Genomic DNA, 15,619 nt, shown 5'->3' with positions numbered 1-15,619 from the left:
AGTCAAATTCTGGCACTATGTGAAAGAAATGGCCTCTAAAGTGCAGACACATATGGTGAAGAAATCACACTGTTTCCTGCTTGTAGTCTGGCCAGCAGCAACCATGGAGCACATATAAATTATTCCTACCAGGGATACAGGGCATTATGTAGAAGGGCCAATGCTGGTTTAGGGGACATAAGTGCATGAACATGTGAACTATACTGATCTATAGACCCCTCTCTGGAATGTTCCTTTGTGGTTCCTGCTGATGCTGTGATTTATGGGAGAATGGAAGGAATTGGGTAGCCAATTGTGCTCCGTAGTTCTGGGTGTGCGTTTCCTTGCAGTCTGCAGTGCGTGGAACCTGCCAGAATTTGGCTCCAAAACTGTATTTGGGACTGGATCTTTCTCCAACTGAAGTCATTGGCAAAAATTCCACTATTTCAATGATCTAGAATCAAGACCTTAGTATACATCCCTAATAAGGACAGAGTATTTAGCTGTGAACAAACCACTGATGTGATATATTAACTTAGCAGGACTTTTGCAGTGCAGAAGTTGAAAAGATTTTCACCTCCCAACCCTCCAAGGTAGAATAATTACCACATTTTCTACTGTGAGTTACAGTTTTAAAATGTCAGATTTAGAATTGCAATGACTTGACAGTGTCTATTTAATAAACACCTGAAGTAAACATTAGCTAAGTTCTGGATCCCAAATATAACTCTCAATGACACTTCTTTAGCAAATGCATAGTTATATTTTTAACTGCTAGCATGGTCTCTGTACAAGTGGGTTTGATCAGAGTCTCAGGAAGTAAAAATCCAAAATGGCCAGTGTCACGCAGCTCAAATGCAAATGCATAGGGGATGCCATTTTTGTAGGCCCAGTCCATAGAACTACCAGAGCTCACATCTGGGGAAGGAAAAAAAAGGATCATGATTTGTTTGTCCTGTTGAAAGAAATATACTGTTATCATAATATTGTACGTCAGACTCTTAGTGAGTACTTACAACTCAGGGCCTTATTCTCCAAGGTGCTGAACACCCTCATCTCCCAGAGAAGTTCATGGGCATCCAATATCTCATGGAAGGGACTTAGCATCATATATGATTAGGTCCATAGTTAACATGGGAAAAATCTAATAATTATCTTTTATGTAAAAAGACTTTCACACCAGGAAAGTTTTTCTCTCCATTCTCTTTCTCCTACCTCATTTACTGAACCCCTATCGTGTGCTCACTGCTGTACAGAGCTTCAAGGACACTGCTGTCCCTGTCTCCAGGTGATTACAATCTAAGGTCTCAGCCCTGCAAAAGTGCTCATCCATGCAGACCCTTTCTTTGCATGATCCAATTGACTTCAATTGGACTCTTCATGTATGTAAGAACACGTTGCAGGATCAGGGCCTAAGAAGACAAAGTAGACTAAACTTTTCCTTTAATTTGTTTTTTCAAAAATAATTTCCATCCCTTCTCTATTTTCCATGGTTTGCTTAGTGCATAATAACATTTGCAGGGATGGTGGTTAACACTGATAAACCTCACAGGAGAACTGTGTTCCTCATACTTTTTCCTTGCCTCTATATTTTAATTATCATATATACTTAGATAAAGATTATCTTTTAAAGCCTATTTTCTTCAACATGATCCTAACCATTAAGTCCCAATGCTATACTTGTGACATGGCAAAAGACTGTATGGTTATAAAACAAACGTATCACTTTGCTGAAGGACTAAGCACAAAGAGAAAGTGAGTTGTGAGTAAAGGTGAAAAATGCTTTACTGAGCACATTTGTATCAGTAACAGAGGAAATACAGAAAACTATCTTGCTATGTTTATAAAATGCCGTTTTAAGCCTGTCCTAACTGAGCAAATTCAGTCTTAAAATGGTTATCAAATCACAGGGTCCTAGTGAAAAGTTAATGGGGTGTTATAGAAAACTATTGAACTTTTTCCTTACTAACCTCCTGAGAGAGCTCAACTGACAAACATTGTTAGCTAAAACCCAAGCTTTAAAGATCCTTTGCCCTTGGGGGAAGAATAAGCATTTGAATTCAATTTTTTTTTAAAAGATGATTTCCAAATACAGGTGCACTTGCTATTATTTATTCTCAATGAGAAACTGGGATATTCTAAATCCAGCTTTTAAAAAGACCACCTCAGTTTCTGAATGAACATCATGTGCAGTGATATCTCAATTACAAGGGGAGAGAGCGAGAGCATGGAAATGTTTATTATTAATTTTTTTCTCTCAATCTCAAGATTTAACTGTTAAATATCCTGTTTTGAAGTTTTCTATTGATCTTTGTGTATGCTAAAATTTACTGCAGCTCCTTGGACATGTTCCTTGTGTCTCTTCTTTTCTCTCTAGAAACTGTTGCATTTATCTCTGCCATTGCAGATGGATTTAATCAGTTACACCTTCCCCCCTGCCTTCCTCACCTGCCACAATTTGATCAAAGTTCACTTTAGACAAGATTTGCTTTCTTTGTTATAGTACAGGCCGCCCTATATACCACATTTAGGTCAAAGTAACAAACCAGTTTGAGAGAAACTTACACAAAGTGCTAGAAGCAGGGCCATATCTGTATCTTATACCATAAGCAGACTGAAGAGCATTAACAGCATTATAAGCTGCAGATTCCTGTGTATGGGAGGAAAGAATAAATACTTTAGACTTCACATTAATTTCTGTAATAGGATTGGAACTTCAACTACAGAACGCTTACTCCTAATGCAATACTAGTTTGGATGATCCTCCTAATGCAATACTAGGTTTTATGATCCTGTGGAGCCTAAGTTACCATATTTTCAGGAGAGCTGGCAGTTTTTCAAAGAGACAATATTAAAGACACAACAGCTTGCTATCTCACTGTGAAGGAAATATAACAAGAGGCCAATATGACTGCATCAGAAACTTTTGGATGACCTAAAAATCAAAATGGAACCTTGCAAAAAGTGGATAGGTGGACAAATTGCTAAGGATAAGGATAAAACAATACTCATTAACAGAAGCAAATCAGAAAGGCTTTGGCACCAGTACTGTAAGTTACACCTAGCAAGGGACACAAAAGGCAGTAAGAAAAGGTCCTATAAATATATTGAGAGCAATAGAAAGATGAAGGAAAGTGTAGGTCCACTACTTTCCAGGGAAGGAGAGCTAATAATAGATGACACCAAGAAGGCTGAGGTGTTTGAAGCAAAATAGGCATTAGTCTTCTATACAAAAATTAAGTGTGAGCAGATGCTTAACACAATTGATATTAACAACAAGGGGGAAGGAACACAAGCTTGAATAGGGAAAGAACTTGATAATGAATATTTAGATAAGTTAGATGTATTCACATTGACAGGGCCTGCTGAAATTCATCCTAGGGTATTTAAGGAATTAGCTGAAGCAATCTCAGAACCATTATATTCAAGAACTTATGAAGGACTCATGAAGTCCCAGAGGACTGGAGAAAGGTGCTGTATTTGCCTATCTTTAAAAAGGGGAACAAAGAGGATCCAGGGAATTATAGACCAGGCAGCCTAACTTCGATACTTGGAAAGATACTTGGACAAATTGTTAAACAGTCAATTTATAAGTATCTAGAGGATAATAAGGTGATAAGAAATTGCCTACATAGTTTTGTCAATATCATGCCAAACCAACCTCCTTTCCTTCTTTGTTGGGATTTCTGGCCTAATGGATGGGGGGCGGGAGGGGAAGCTGTAGATGTGATCATCTTGATTTTAGTAAAGCTTTAGACACAGTCCCTCATAAGCAAACTAGGGAATGGTGTCTAGATGAAATTGCTATAAAGTGGGTGCATGATTGGTGGAAAATGTGCACTGAAAGAATAGTTATCAGTGGTTCAGGGTCATGTGGGGAGGAGGGGTACCAGAGGGTCTCTCCTGGGTCTGGTGCCTACTCAATAGTTTCATTAATGACTTGGATGATGGAGGGGATGGTATGTGTAACAGAGCGCTGGGCAACAACAGCTGTACTATAACTCTGATCACTGGATCATCAATTAAATTGTCCTGGAGTAAATGGGAGGGGAAAAGCTGCACCTAATTGATAGATTCGAGGTGGACTATAAAGGGCTATAAAACTAATTAACCCATGAGCCCATAAAGTATAAAAGGCACAGGAAAGTAGTGCTTGTGGGGAAGAGAGACACTGGAAAGCTTTTGAGAAGCAGAGACAGGAAAGAGCCTCAGGGGGAGTGCCCTTCTGTCTCTCCACTCCTTGGCAGAGGGAGCTAAGAATTATGTACTTGTAAATACTGAGCTGTGCAAGTTTGTAACGGGGAACACTGTAAATAAATTGCACAAGGCATTTGTCCAGAAGGTCTCTGAGCAGGCTGTGGCTAGAAAACAGACCGGAGTAGGATAACATGCTGTTACACTGCAGACTTGTCCGGGATCTGAACTGGTGCAAGGGTTAGATGGCTTAGACAATGTAGGAGACCTGGCACTCATAGGTGCTGAAACTAGGAGTGTGGGGGGTGGTGCAGCACCCCCTGACTCAAAGTAGTTTCCATTCTATACATGGTTTACAGTTTGGTTCAATGGCTCACAGCATCCCCCACTATATAAATTGTTTCAGCATCCCTGCTGGCAACGGTGACAAGACAGCAATAGAAGATGCAGAAGACTCTGTAAAGTTTCCAGCAGTCACACCATCTGGACAGGCAGGTGTTGCTTATCTGGCAGGAAGAGCTGGAAAAGAGTCTGCAGGACTTTATATGAGAGCAATCAGGCACAGGGACTGGGTCTGTATAAAATGGGTCCTATGAACAGCCCAAATGCACTCCTGGGCACCTTTGAGAGGGTGGCTATGGGTGCAGGCTGGGACAGAAAGTTGGACACTGTGGCTAACCTCCCTCCACTTTGATTGGGGAAGCCCCCAAGTGGCCTATGTGGCTCTAAATGACAAGCAGGCATAAAACTACAAGGTGGTTACAGGTGGCTACGAGGTGGTTACAGGTTAGATAAACACCTGTCAAGGATGGTCAAGGCTAACTTGGTCCTGCCTCTGCAAAGGGGGGTTCACTAGATGACCTGTGGGGGGCCCTTCCAGCCCTACATTTTTATGATTCTACAATTTAATGGATAAACACATTTTTGACAGCAAAATGATTTTTGTTTTCAGCAGTGTTGTTGTAGCCATGTTGGTCCCAAAATATCAAGGAGACAAGGTGAGTGAGGTAATATATTTTATTAGACCAACTTCTGTTGGTGAAAGAAGCAAGCTTTTGAACTGCTTTTCAGGTGTGGGAAAGGTATTCAGAGTCTCACAGCTAAATGCACGGTGGAACAGATTGTTTTGCATGAGTAGTTAACACACATTAGAAGACCATTCAAGGTAATGTGGCCAGGTAACACCTCTGCAGTCAGAGGACAAAAAAGTGGGGTTAGTGGGTTATGAATTGTTGTAATAAACCATAAATCCAGTGTCTTTATTAGTTGCATGATTTTTAATGTCTACCAAAGTTACGAACTGAAGCTTTGGGGCTCATCTTTTGAAGGTGTTGTGCAGGTTTCATTTGAGGATGAGGACTGAGAGGTCAGATATGGAGTGATAGTTTTGTGAAAAGTGTTTACCCATGGATGATAGGTTGTTTTTGTCTATCATGTTTGTGAGTTCATTTTTGAGGGTATAGTGATTGTCTGGTTTCACCCACATATTTATTATTGGGGTATTTAGTGCACTGGATGAGAGATGCCACATGTTGTAATAGGCATGTATAGGACCCATGGATCTTGAAGGGTGTGTTGATTATTGTATCAGTGGAGATGTCAACAGATGCAAAAACATGTAATAGCAGGGTCTGGTACTGCTTTGTTTTTGTGGATCCTGGACTGTGGGGAGTTGTTTGAAGGCCAGAAAATGGGAAGACATTTTTCAGGATGTGTTCTCCACAGACCATGGGTTGTAATTGTTTATTAATACCCCATATGGGTTCCAGTGTTACATTTTTTTTGTCCAACAAGTAGGATTATAGAAAATTTGTTTTGGACTGGGCATGGAGCTCAGCCTATATGTAGCTTTTCACTGGAGCAGAAACTACTTTTTATCCTAGAAGAAATTCCAGTACACTAACATAGAATCCCGCAAGTGGTCTTTTTTGGTTTATAGTTGCCTCTGTTGGTTTGTAGTGGAAGAACTGTGCTGCAAGAGGTTCCCAGCCTGTGCTTGTTTCTCTCCCAGCCCCATAAGGGGGAGGGAATGCATGGAACTAGGAAATGAAGCTAATGCTATAATGAGCTCCTGTGGGAAATTCAACAGGTTTGGAGGTGGGAGTGATCCTGTGTAGACTGGCCATTTCCCAGCTCCGCTCCTGCCCATCCACTTACCCCAAAATAGAGACCCCCAGCTACATGCCATTCTTTGAGATCTGTGAAAAGGGGTGGGGCTTCCACTTGGGCCTATTTCTCCTCTGATATTGCTTGCAATCCACCATCTGAAATACATGTAGGGGAGTGGAAAAATGCTATGGTTTCATATGGGTGACCTATCACTGAGGAATAATCTTACAACATCACACCAGGATGTATGTCATGGAAGGGAGAAAATATTGATAATTGATATTCAATTTCAAGGTTCCAAGGACCCGTATATCAAATAATGGTCAAACAAAAAAAAACCCTGTTGAAAACATTTTGGAGAAATTCTATTGCAATATTATTTTAAAAGTAGGATAATATTGTACTGATTCCTGTTCAGATGTGGCAACTGAGTGAAGGTCCATGGTAAATGACCATAATATGCTTCCAATATAAAGGAAACAAACACCTGGATGTAGTGAGTGCACAGTTCTCAGGCTACCAGCAATGTGTTCTCTCCATCTGTTTGTGCCACATATAGAGAAGGAAGGGAACAATTTTGAAATGCTTCATATGCTATATAGGTCTGATCCTGAATGATGCTGAGCAATCAAAATTCCAAGCGTGTTTCAAGAGCAGGCCCTGAGAACTTGCAATATTAGCAGATTTCAGCAAAGGGAGCTGCGAATACTGAAACAAAGGATTATATAGAAAAAAATATGACTAGTAAATTAAACTTTAAATAAAAAACCCTTCAGATTGAAATAACTGGTGCAGACATTTACCAAGCAATAACTGAAGTCCAACTTCCCTTTAAAGATCTTAACATAACAGGTTTCAACTGAAACTTAATAAGGGAGTTGTCTAAATTAGAGCCAAATATCTATGCACGTTGTTACCAATATACTGCACTCCAGTTTCAAAGCATCACTGAATAATTTACCACTTTAACTGAAACAACAGCACACTAGTGTGTAGTGAACTGGACAGAAGCATCTTTGCTGTCTGCTCAGGAATAATTAACACTAAATGTTCCTAACCCCTCATGCATGTGGAGGCCCCTGGAACAGCTTTCACTTGCTGGCCAACCTCAACACATGAAATCCATCTGGACGAATAAAGCGTTTTCAGACAACCACAGGAGAGAGATAAATGGGAGGGAAGCTTCATTATAATTCTGCTTTCCACCTCAGTACAGCTCTTCACAAAAGTTCAAGTGAGCTGAAATCTTACCATATTTGATTATGGTAGATATTTTAAATATTGAAAATCAATACATCTTGAAGCTAAACTAGCAATGGATGGCCATTTCCAACAGTTGACAAGAAGGTGTGAGTAACAGTAGGAGGAAAATTAGCATGGGGTTTGTCAACTGTTGGAAATGGGCCATCCTGATTATCACTACAAAAGCTTTTTTGTTCTCCTTCTGATAATAACCCACCTTAATTGATTACTCTCATTACAGTTGGTATGGCAACACCCATTTTTTCATGTTCTCTGTGTGTATATATATCTTCCTACTGTATTTTCCACTGCATGCATCTGATGAAGTGGATTTTAGCCCACAAAAGCTTATGCTCAGATAAATTTGTTAGTCTCTAAGGTGCCACAAGTACTCCTCATTCTTTTTGCTGATACAGACTAACATGGCTACCACTCTGAAATCTGTTACCAACAGCTTGACTCTTCCATTTCACTATGCTTCTCTCCTATGTTTACTGCTTGTGTTGAACTAGCCCATCAATACAAAAGTACTTTTTGTTTGTTTCCTCTTCCAAAAAAACGTTCAGGGAGCTAGTGAGATTGAAATGCAAGCAGATGTAAAGGCCAGGATGTCAGTGGAACATTAATAAAGTTTATTTTGATTGCTTTATATTTAAAAGCCATAATTGTCCAGAGATGTTGGCTTCTAATTGGAGGTTATTGCTAAAAGTGTCTTTGGCTGCTTTTTCAGGTATCTGCTCCACTTAACCTGTCACTGGCTCTTAAAGGGCCTGATCCCAGGTCCAGTGAAGTCAATGGAAAGGCTTCCACTGATCCAATGAATAAACCCATAACTGTTAAACCGAATTCCTCTAATTTAAATGCTACAGATGGGAAGGGTAGAGAGTGGGCCAGGGTTCCCCAACATAGACTGGAAGAAGAATCCAGATGATTAGAGCAAGATGCATTAAGATTTACTGATGTGTAAAAGCCTTCACTTTAAGATTCTTTCTCAAGAATTAATTTGTTGACCCACTGCCTGCTTCTGTCTTTGCCTGCTACTTTCTCATTTCATTCCAGATGTGTCCATCAGGATATTCTGCAATTTTCTTCTTGGCATTGGAAGACCAGTTCTTCCTAATGCCATATCTTCTCTTTCTGCTGTCTTGCCAGTTCTTGAAGGTAGGTTTGCTTTCTCTATTCTCCAGATGAAATATTAGAGTTTCATGTTCTTGATCTAATGATAGTGACTACTTCACTTGGGTGGAACTCCCTCTAGACCCTACTCTCCCTTCATGGAATCAACAGATGATTCATTCACTATCAGGAATTACTTACTGATGCATTGCAAATTAAATGTTTGGTCATGCTGCAACTCCTTATAATCCTCATTTTTAGCTGTTCTGGCTTCTTGAATCACTCATAGTTTGCTCCACTTCCCAAGCATGACATCAGACACAGGAAATTTTCAAGAGTTGGAGCAATTAAGTCTTAATAGAAATAGTGTCAGGAAAGATCTTTTAATTGTCCTAATGCCTCCCTCCCCCCCAAAAAAATGCTGCTGAGCCCCTCAATCCATACTCCAGATCCATGCAACTAAGAGAATTCAGTTTGTACTGTATTATGATGGAGGAGGGGTAAAACCTAAGTGAAGCTGGTGAGTATGATACTGCCTTACATTCAGGATTAAAGTTAGGAGCTGTTAAGCTCCTTTTTGGAGTAAGATAGCTGAAATAATAGGAGCCACAATCCAAAAAAGAGGCATAGTGAAAGGCTGGTCAGAAGCTGAGCTATGTGGGTGGAGGGTGTTTTGTGGGGTACTAAATGCAAATGCAGCAAGTGGGTATTATTTGGTGGAGGGGTTTGTGTCTGTGGACAGAAGCAGACCTCAAGAGAAGCACCAGTAATGTGGCCTTGAGAGAAAGTCAAGAGGGAGAGATCTTTGGGCAGTGCTGGCTTTAAAGATGCTTGGTACTGTAAGCAAAGAAACTGTCCCCTGTTTAATTTTATACAAAGTCTGGGAAACTGGACTTTTTAGAAAAGCTTTGTAAATAAACAGGATTGCATGAAAAACCCCTGACTCCATCATCAATTTCTCCTAAAGGAAACAACCCACAAGACCTTAAATATTGGCTGATTGCTCAGATCAAAGGGGGTAACAGTATTAGCTCAGTGAGCTGCAATATTAGGGGTTAGAAGCTTTATTTCTGGATGAAAATGTAATAGTTAATAGGTTTCTATATTGTTAATAAGTTCAAACTTTAAAATATCAAATCTTTTTTATGTCAAGTATTTATACCTCTTCAGTTCTTTCAAACATATAGAGATAGACTTTCAGCTAAGTGCATGGGGATTTAGTAACAGCTTCCATTAATATTTAATAGTTTACGATAACACTAATTAAAACTCCACTGATTAGCTTATAAATTACTTTATAGAGATTGATGGAAGAAACTATCCCATTCTAAGTGAGTCACCATTAATTCAATTAGAATAAAGGTTACATAACCAGTATAAGACTGTAAATAGAGCTGAAATAAATATTGCTAAATATGACGTATTAGAGAACCATGTCTGCTTTATAAACAATAACAGAAATAGCATAGAAGGGTGTGTAATCTCCAAGAACTATTGCACTTACCACACAGCTGAAATTTGGAATTGTTGCATACTTGTAAGAGTATGGATACAGCAACATCTGAGCATATGCATGAAAAGACAGATAGGCTTTTATTTGTTTCCGGCGTTTGCGAAGAAAGTGAGCTACAGCTTTTACTTCAGGCTCAGACTCGGGAAAGGGACCACAGTACGTATCATCACATGGGTGAAAGGAAGCCCCCTCATCTACACATTGAAAAAGAAAAATAGCAATGAATGTTCACAAACCGCATGTAACTGTCCAATTCTGGCTTACTTTGTGCTTATGGAGACGCCTAAAAAACAGCACACAAATTGACATCCTACTTCTGGAAACACAGAGAACCTGCTACCTGAAAAGAATGAATGGAAGCAAACAGCCAAGAAATCAGTGGAATAGAATGAATTTTTATCCACTAGGCATATATCCTTGCCACAAAGATGACACAGGCCTCCCCCAGGAAACTGGAATTGCAACTGGCACATAGCAATACATTGAACAATTCAGAACTTCCATTCTTCACGGCAAACTGAATTTCACTGTTTACAGTAGGATTATAAGGATCTAGGATCTTATGAGATTACCCTGTTTACTATTGGAGATATGTTTATTTTCATGATTCATTTAATGCTGTAACTGGAGATGAAATATCAAGAAAGTGCAAACTCTTTGGGACTCTGGAAAATAGCTATTTCTTGTAGCTGTAATATTTGAAAAGACGTTTAGACAGGATGCTCTTGAGACTTAGATGACTTGGTGGCCATCTGCTCTGCAGGGAGCAAACCATCTGCCCTCACCATAACCACTGCATACCCACATTTGCTTAAGTATAGCTATCTTTTCAAATCCCAGCTCATGATCTTAGAGCTATATTCATTTTTGAATCTGCAGTTGGGGCTGGTAGTTTTTTTTTCATCACTTCTGTAAGTGCCATCCCATTTTAGGTATCAAGCTGAGTAGCTCTCAGCGGTGGCTGCAGGCACCAGTGCTCCAAGCGCGTGCCTGGGGAGGCAAGGGGGGGGTGCCCTGTCTGCCGTGCTTGGGGTGGCAAAAAAGCTAGAGCCGCCCCTGGTAGCTATTGCTATTATATTTCATGTTATTAAGGATTCCTGCAAAGCCCTGGTTTCCTTCCACTTAAAGTGAAAGACACTTATCATATAAAAGAAATTTATGAAAAAAGTACTTAAGACCCTGGCAGTAGCAAGGAATATGGTAGTCATAGTGTTATTGCTCTGCAGCTCTCTGTTAAAATCTGTAGTTGTCATGTGAAAACAGACTTCATTTACCTCAGGCTAAGCCCAGAACCTGAGCTGAGGCTAAGAAGTGCTCAGCACAGCTCAGGAGGGAGGGTACAGAGGTGACTTTCGCATTTCCTGATCCTGCAGCCTCCTGGGTTCCTGGCATAAATTATAGCAGCCTGAAGGCTGGTCTCTATAATCCCAAGGAGCATTTCCAGAAGTCTGGACTCACTAGCATAAGGGATCCAAGGACATGGCCCTTTTTCCTAGCCTTGTGTCCTCACAGTCAGGTGGGGTGGCTGGTGTAGGTGCCACTGACAGCTTATTGCCACCCTCAACATTCTAGTATGTTGGGGAAAATCCTCAAATGTCTAACCTGGCGGGTTAGTTTTAGGCAAAATCTGTGTCCCAATTTAAAAAAACCCCAAACCCTGTGAAACTACTGAGATTGTTGGGTTTTTTTAAAAATAAAAATACCAAACAATCTCTCTGTGAAACCCATCAAATTTTTTGCACAACTTTTGCCAAAATAGGCAATGGTATGAAAATTTTCTTATTCAGAAAATTGTTTTGAAGAACAGATCTACTTTTAAGGTAATGTATATTAAAGAGAGAACTTAAAAATGCATTTCAATACTGCCTTGACATGACTATACTTTCATTGCCAGACAGAAATCTTGTCCATAATAAATAAAAACAAGGTGTAACCCCTTGCTTCCAGATAAACCCATATTTATACCATAAATTAGTTTTAATAATGCCTACATGCTGACTGAACAACCCTGAAGAAGACTCCTCCCTCACACAGAACCAGTGCAGAAAACAAGATGAAGAGCAGGCTCTAGTTTCTCTCTCTGTATAAGAATAGATTTTTCTAAACTCTCTTCTTATAATGAAGTTGTCCTGTGAATGAATGACTTTGGATAATGCAATGAGCTCACTACGAGTTTCCATACTGAAAGTTCTTTAAAGTTACAAACAGAATTGGGGAGGGGGAGAAAGACGGTAAACATCAACTACTATCAAGTATCAAAGCTACAGTCACAAGGAGAAAATAGAAATACAGTAAATGTCAACCATCTGCCTGATTTTTGTATCCTGCAGTGTTTTATTGAGACAGTCAAATCCTTCAGAACACACTGCAGATGTGCAAGGCCCAAAATAAACTGGAAATGCTGTGTTCACACTGTGTAGAAGTGTTGAAATGAATAGAGCTCATTTTCATACAGAAGCATTGAGGTTGGATTAAGGGTGAGATAAGGAACAGTACAAGCCCCAGACTTGCTTGCATCTCCTACTTCTGCCAGTATGAGGTAATCTTCTCCACAGCCCAACTATGTGGCAGGCCTTAGGTGGAAATTCTCCCCCCAACTCCCAATTTCCTATGCTAAGTGTCAGTGAAGCTCTTTAAATTGTGTTTGGTTTATGAGATGAGGATTTGTCCCTAAGTATTTGCCTAAAATATTATTTATACTATAAATAGTGTCTAATGGATCTGCATGAGGATTATGTTAGGTGTTATATGCACACATGTAATAAGACAGTCCCTGTCCTAAAGAGCTTGCAATCTGTACACTCTATACTTTAAAACTGTTGTCGCTTCTAGTGTTGACTTTGGTTGCCCACTCCACACTTTAACTTAAAGGAATAATTGTGTTTCCCTTGAGCCAGGGGCTGCAAAGTGAAATTTACTAAGATCACTGATAAATTTCCTTTTTCAGTCTTCACAGAATACAAAGCAATGGAGTAAAATATAGCATCAAGGAGGTACGCTAGAAGAGAAGAGAAAAGAAGGTGGCACAGCAGTGTCACTTAATTCAAAGAAGAAACTCCTGGTACCCAGCCATTTGGGTGTCACACTTGGGCAGGTACTACACAAAAACAGGATTTGTGCTCACAATGTACGTGCCCAGAAGCACCCATATGCATTTCAAATCCTGCCTGCAAACTGTAAACACAACTGACCCAATTAAGAAGTTTTTAGAATCTACCTTATGAGAATTCACAGTGCAGAACTTTAAACAGATCAGGACAATGTAAGCATGGAAATATGATAATCCTCCATCATCTCCACTTCAGTCAGGGTAGTGAGATGACTGAGCATGCGACTTGGAGTAAGGAACTTCAGAGTTCTAATCTTGTCTCTTTCACTGACTGATTTGTTTATCCTTGGGCAAAATACTGACCTTCTAATCAGTCTCATTTTTTGTTTCTGAAAAAAATATTTTCTTCAAAGGGATGTTCTGAAGATCAGTAAATTGCTATTTGTATAGAAGTCCCTTTAAGGATGGACTGGGGTCTCATTAGGGAGCAGTCTATGTATTTGGTGGAGCGAGGAGCAGGACTGAATGAACATGCCACTACTCTACTTGCACTACATTGATGACATCTTCCTCATCTGGACCCATGGAAAAGAAGCCCTTGAGGAATTCCACCATGATTTCAAGAATTTCCATCTCACCATCAACCTCAGCCTAGACCAATCCACACAGCGGTCCTTTCCTTGACACTACTGTGCTAATAAGCGATGGTCACATAAACACCACCCTATACTGGAAACCTACTGACTGCTTACCTACATGCCTCCAGCTTCCATCCAGGACACACCACACGATCCATTGTCTACAGCTAAGCTCTAAGATACAACCACATTTGCTCCAATCCCTCAGACAGAGACAAACACCTACAAGATCTCTATCAAGCATTCTTAAAACTACAATACCCACTTGCTGAAGTGAAAAACAGACTGACAGAGCCAGAAGAGTACCCAGAAGTCACCTACTACAAGACAGGCTTAACAAAGAAAATAACAGAATGCCACTACCCGTTACCTTCAGCCCCCAACTAAAACCTCTCCAACGCATCATCAAAGATCTACAACCCATCCTGAAAGATGATCCCTCACTCTCCCAGATCTTGGGAGACAGACCTGTCCTTGCTTACAGACAGCCCCCCAACCTGAAGCAAATACTCACCGGTAACCACACACCACAGAACAAAAACACTAACCCAGGAACCTATCCTTGCAACAAAGCCTGTTGCCAACTCTGTCCACATCTATTCAAGGGACACCAACCATCATAGGACCTAATCACATCAGCCACACCATCAGGGGCTCATTCACCTGCACATCTACCAATGTGATATATGCCATCATGTGCCAGCAATGCCCCTCTGCCATGTACATTGGCCAAACCAGACAGTCTCTACTCAAAAGAATAAATGGACACAAATCTGACATCAGGAATCATAACATTCAAAAACGAGTAGGAGAACACTTCAACCTCTCTGGCCATTCAGTAACAGATTTAAAGGTGGCAATTTTGCAACAGAAAAGCTTCAAAAACAGACTCCAATGAGAAACTGCTGAACTTGAATTGATATGCAAACTAGATACTATCAATTTAGGCTTAAATAGAGACTGGGAATGGCTGAGCCATTACACACATTGAATCTATTTCCCTCATGTTAAGTATCCTCACAGCTTCTTGTCAAACTGTCTTAAATGGGCTATCTTGATTATCACTACAAACGTTTTTTTTTCTCCTGCTGACAACAGTTCATCTTAATTAATTAGCCTCTTAGAGTTGGTTGGGCGACTCCCACCTTTTCATGTTCTCTGTATGTGTGTATATATATCTCCTCACTATATGTTCCATTCTATGCGTCCGATGAAGTGGGCTGTAGCCCACGAAAGCTTATGCTCAAATAAATTAGTTAGTCTCTAAGGTGCCACAAGTACTCCTGTTCTTTTTTTGAATGAACATGGGGAATGAATTCTGACTTCTTAAACTATAAATCCATCAGGGCAGGGATATGTTGGTTTTGTTCTGTATAGGGCAAAGGACATTGCAGGAACTAAATAAATAATAGTCGTTGTGTATTTGGTTGTCATGGTAATAGAATCTTGTGTTGCTATGGCAACTGAGTTAGATTATTAGGGGATAGCCCAGCCAGCTTTGGCTGGCCATTGGTTAGTTCTGTGTGTGGCAATAAATGGCTGCCTCAAGATTTACAGTTCTGCGTATCCAGTGATTTCTTCCTAAATCTGTTGCCCCCAAGGATGTAACAGTCCTAATACACAAAGCAGTCCAGATAGTATTGTTATAGGGCAACAAATCCATTCTGCATAGAAAAGACAGATTTCACTCATTCAGAAAAGACAAATATCTTCCAGAACCAAGGAACAGGAATTTGTATTTCAATGCAGGGGAGAGGGGCAAGGGAGTTAAGGGAAACT

At 40.1% G+C, this 15,619-nt stretch overlaps 1 protein-coding gene across 1 annotated transcript in view; it reads right to left on the bottom strand.

The window, feature by feature from the left end:
* Positions 1–707: 707 nt before the first annotated feature.
* CPA6 (carboxypeptidase A6) overlaps positions 708–15,619 on the bottom strand; it is a 117,846-nt gene continuing 102,934 nt past the window's right edge. The window contains exons 9-11 of the mRNA XM_045003053.1: positions 10,145–10,347; positions 2,545–2,629; positions 708–897 (exon numbers count right to left, since the gene is read on the bottom strand). Coding sequence (XP_044858988.1) covers positions 710–897; positions 2,545–2,629; positions 10,145–10,347 — 476 coding nt within the window. The 3' untranslated portion in view covers positions 708–709. The remainder of the gene's footprint in view (positions 898–2,544; positions 2,630–10,144; positions 10,348–15,619) is intronic.

Source organism: Mauremys mutica, chromosome 2 (genome assembly GCF_020497125.1).
Source record: "Mauremys mutica isolate MM-2020 ecotype Southern chromosome 2, ASM2049712v1, whole genome shotgun sequence".
In the NCBI taxonomy this organism is placed as follows: Eukaryota; Metazoa; Chordata; order Testudines; family Geoemydidae; genus Mauremys; species Mauremys mutica.
Note: the sequence above shows the minus strand (reverse complement) of the source record. Positions and strands in the feature narration are given on the sequence as shown.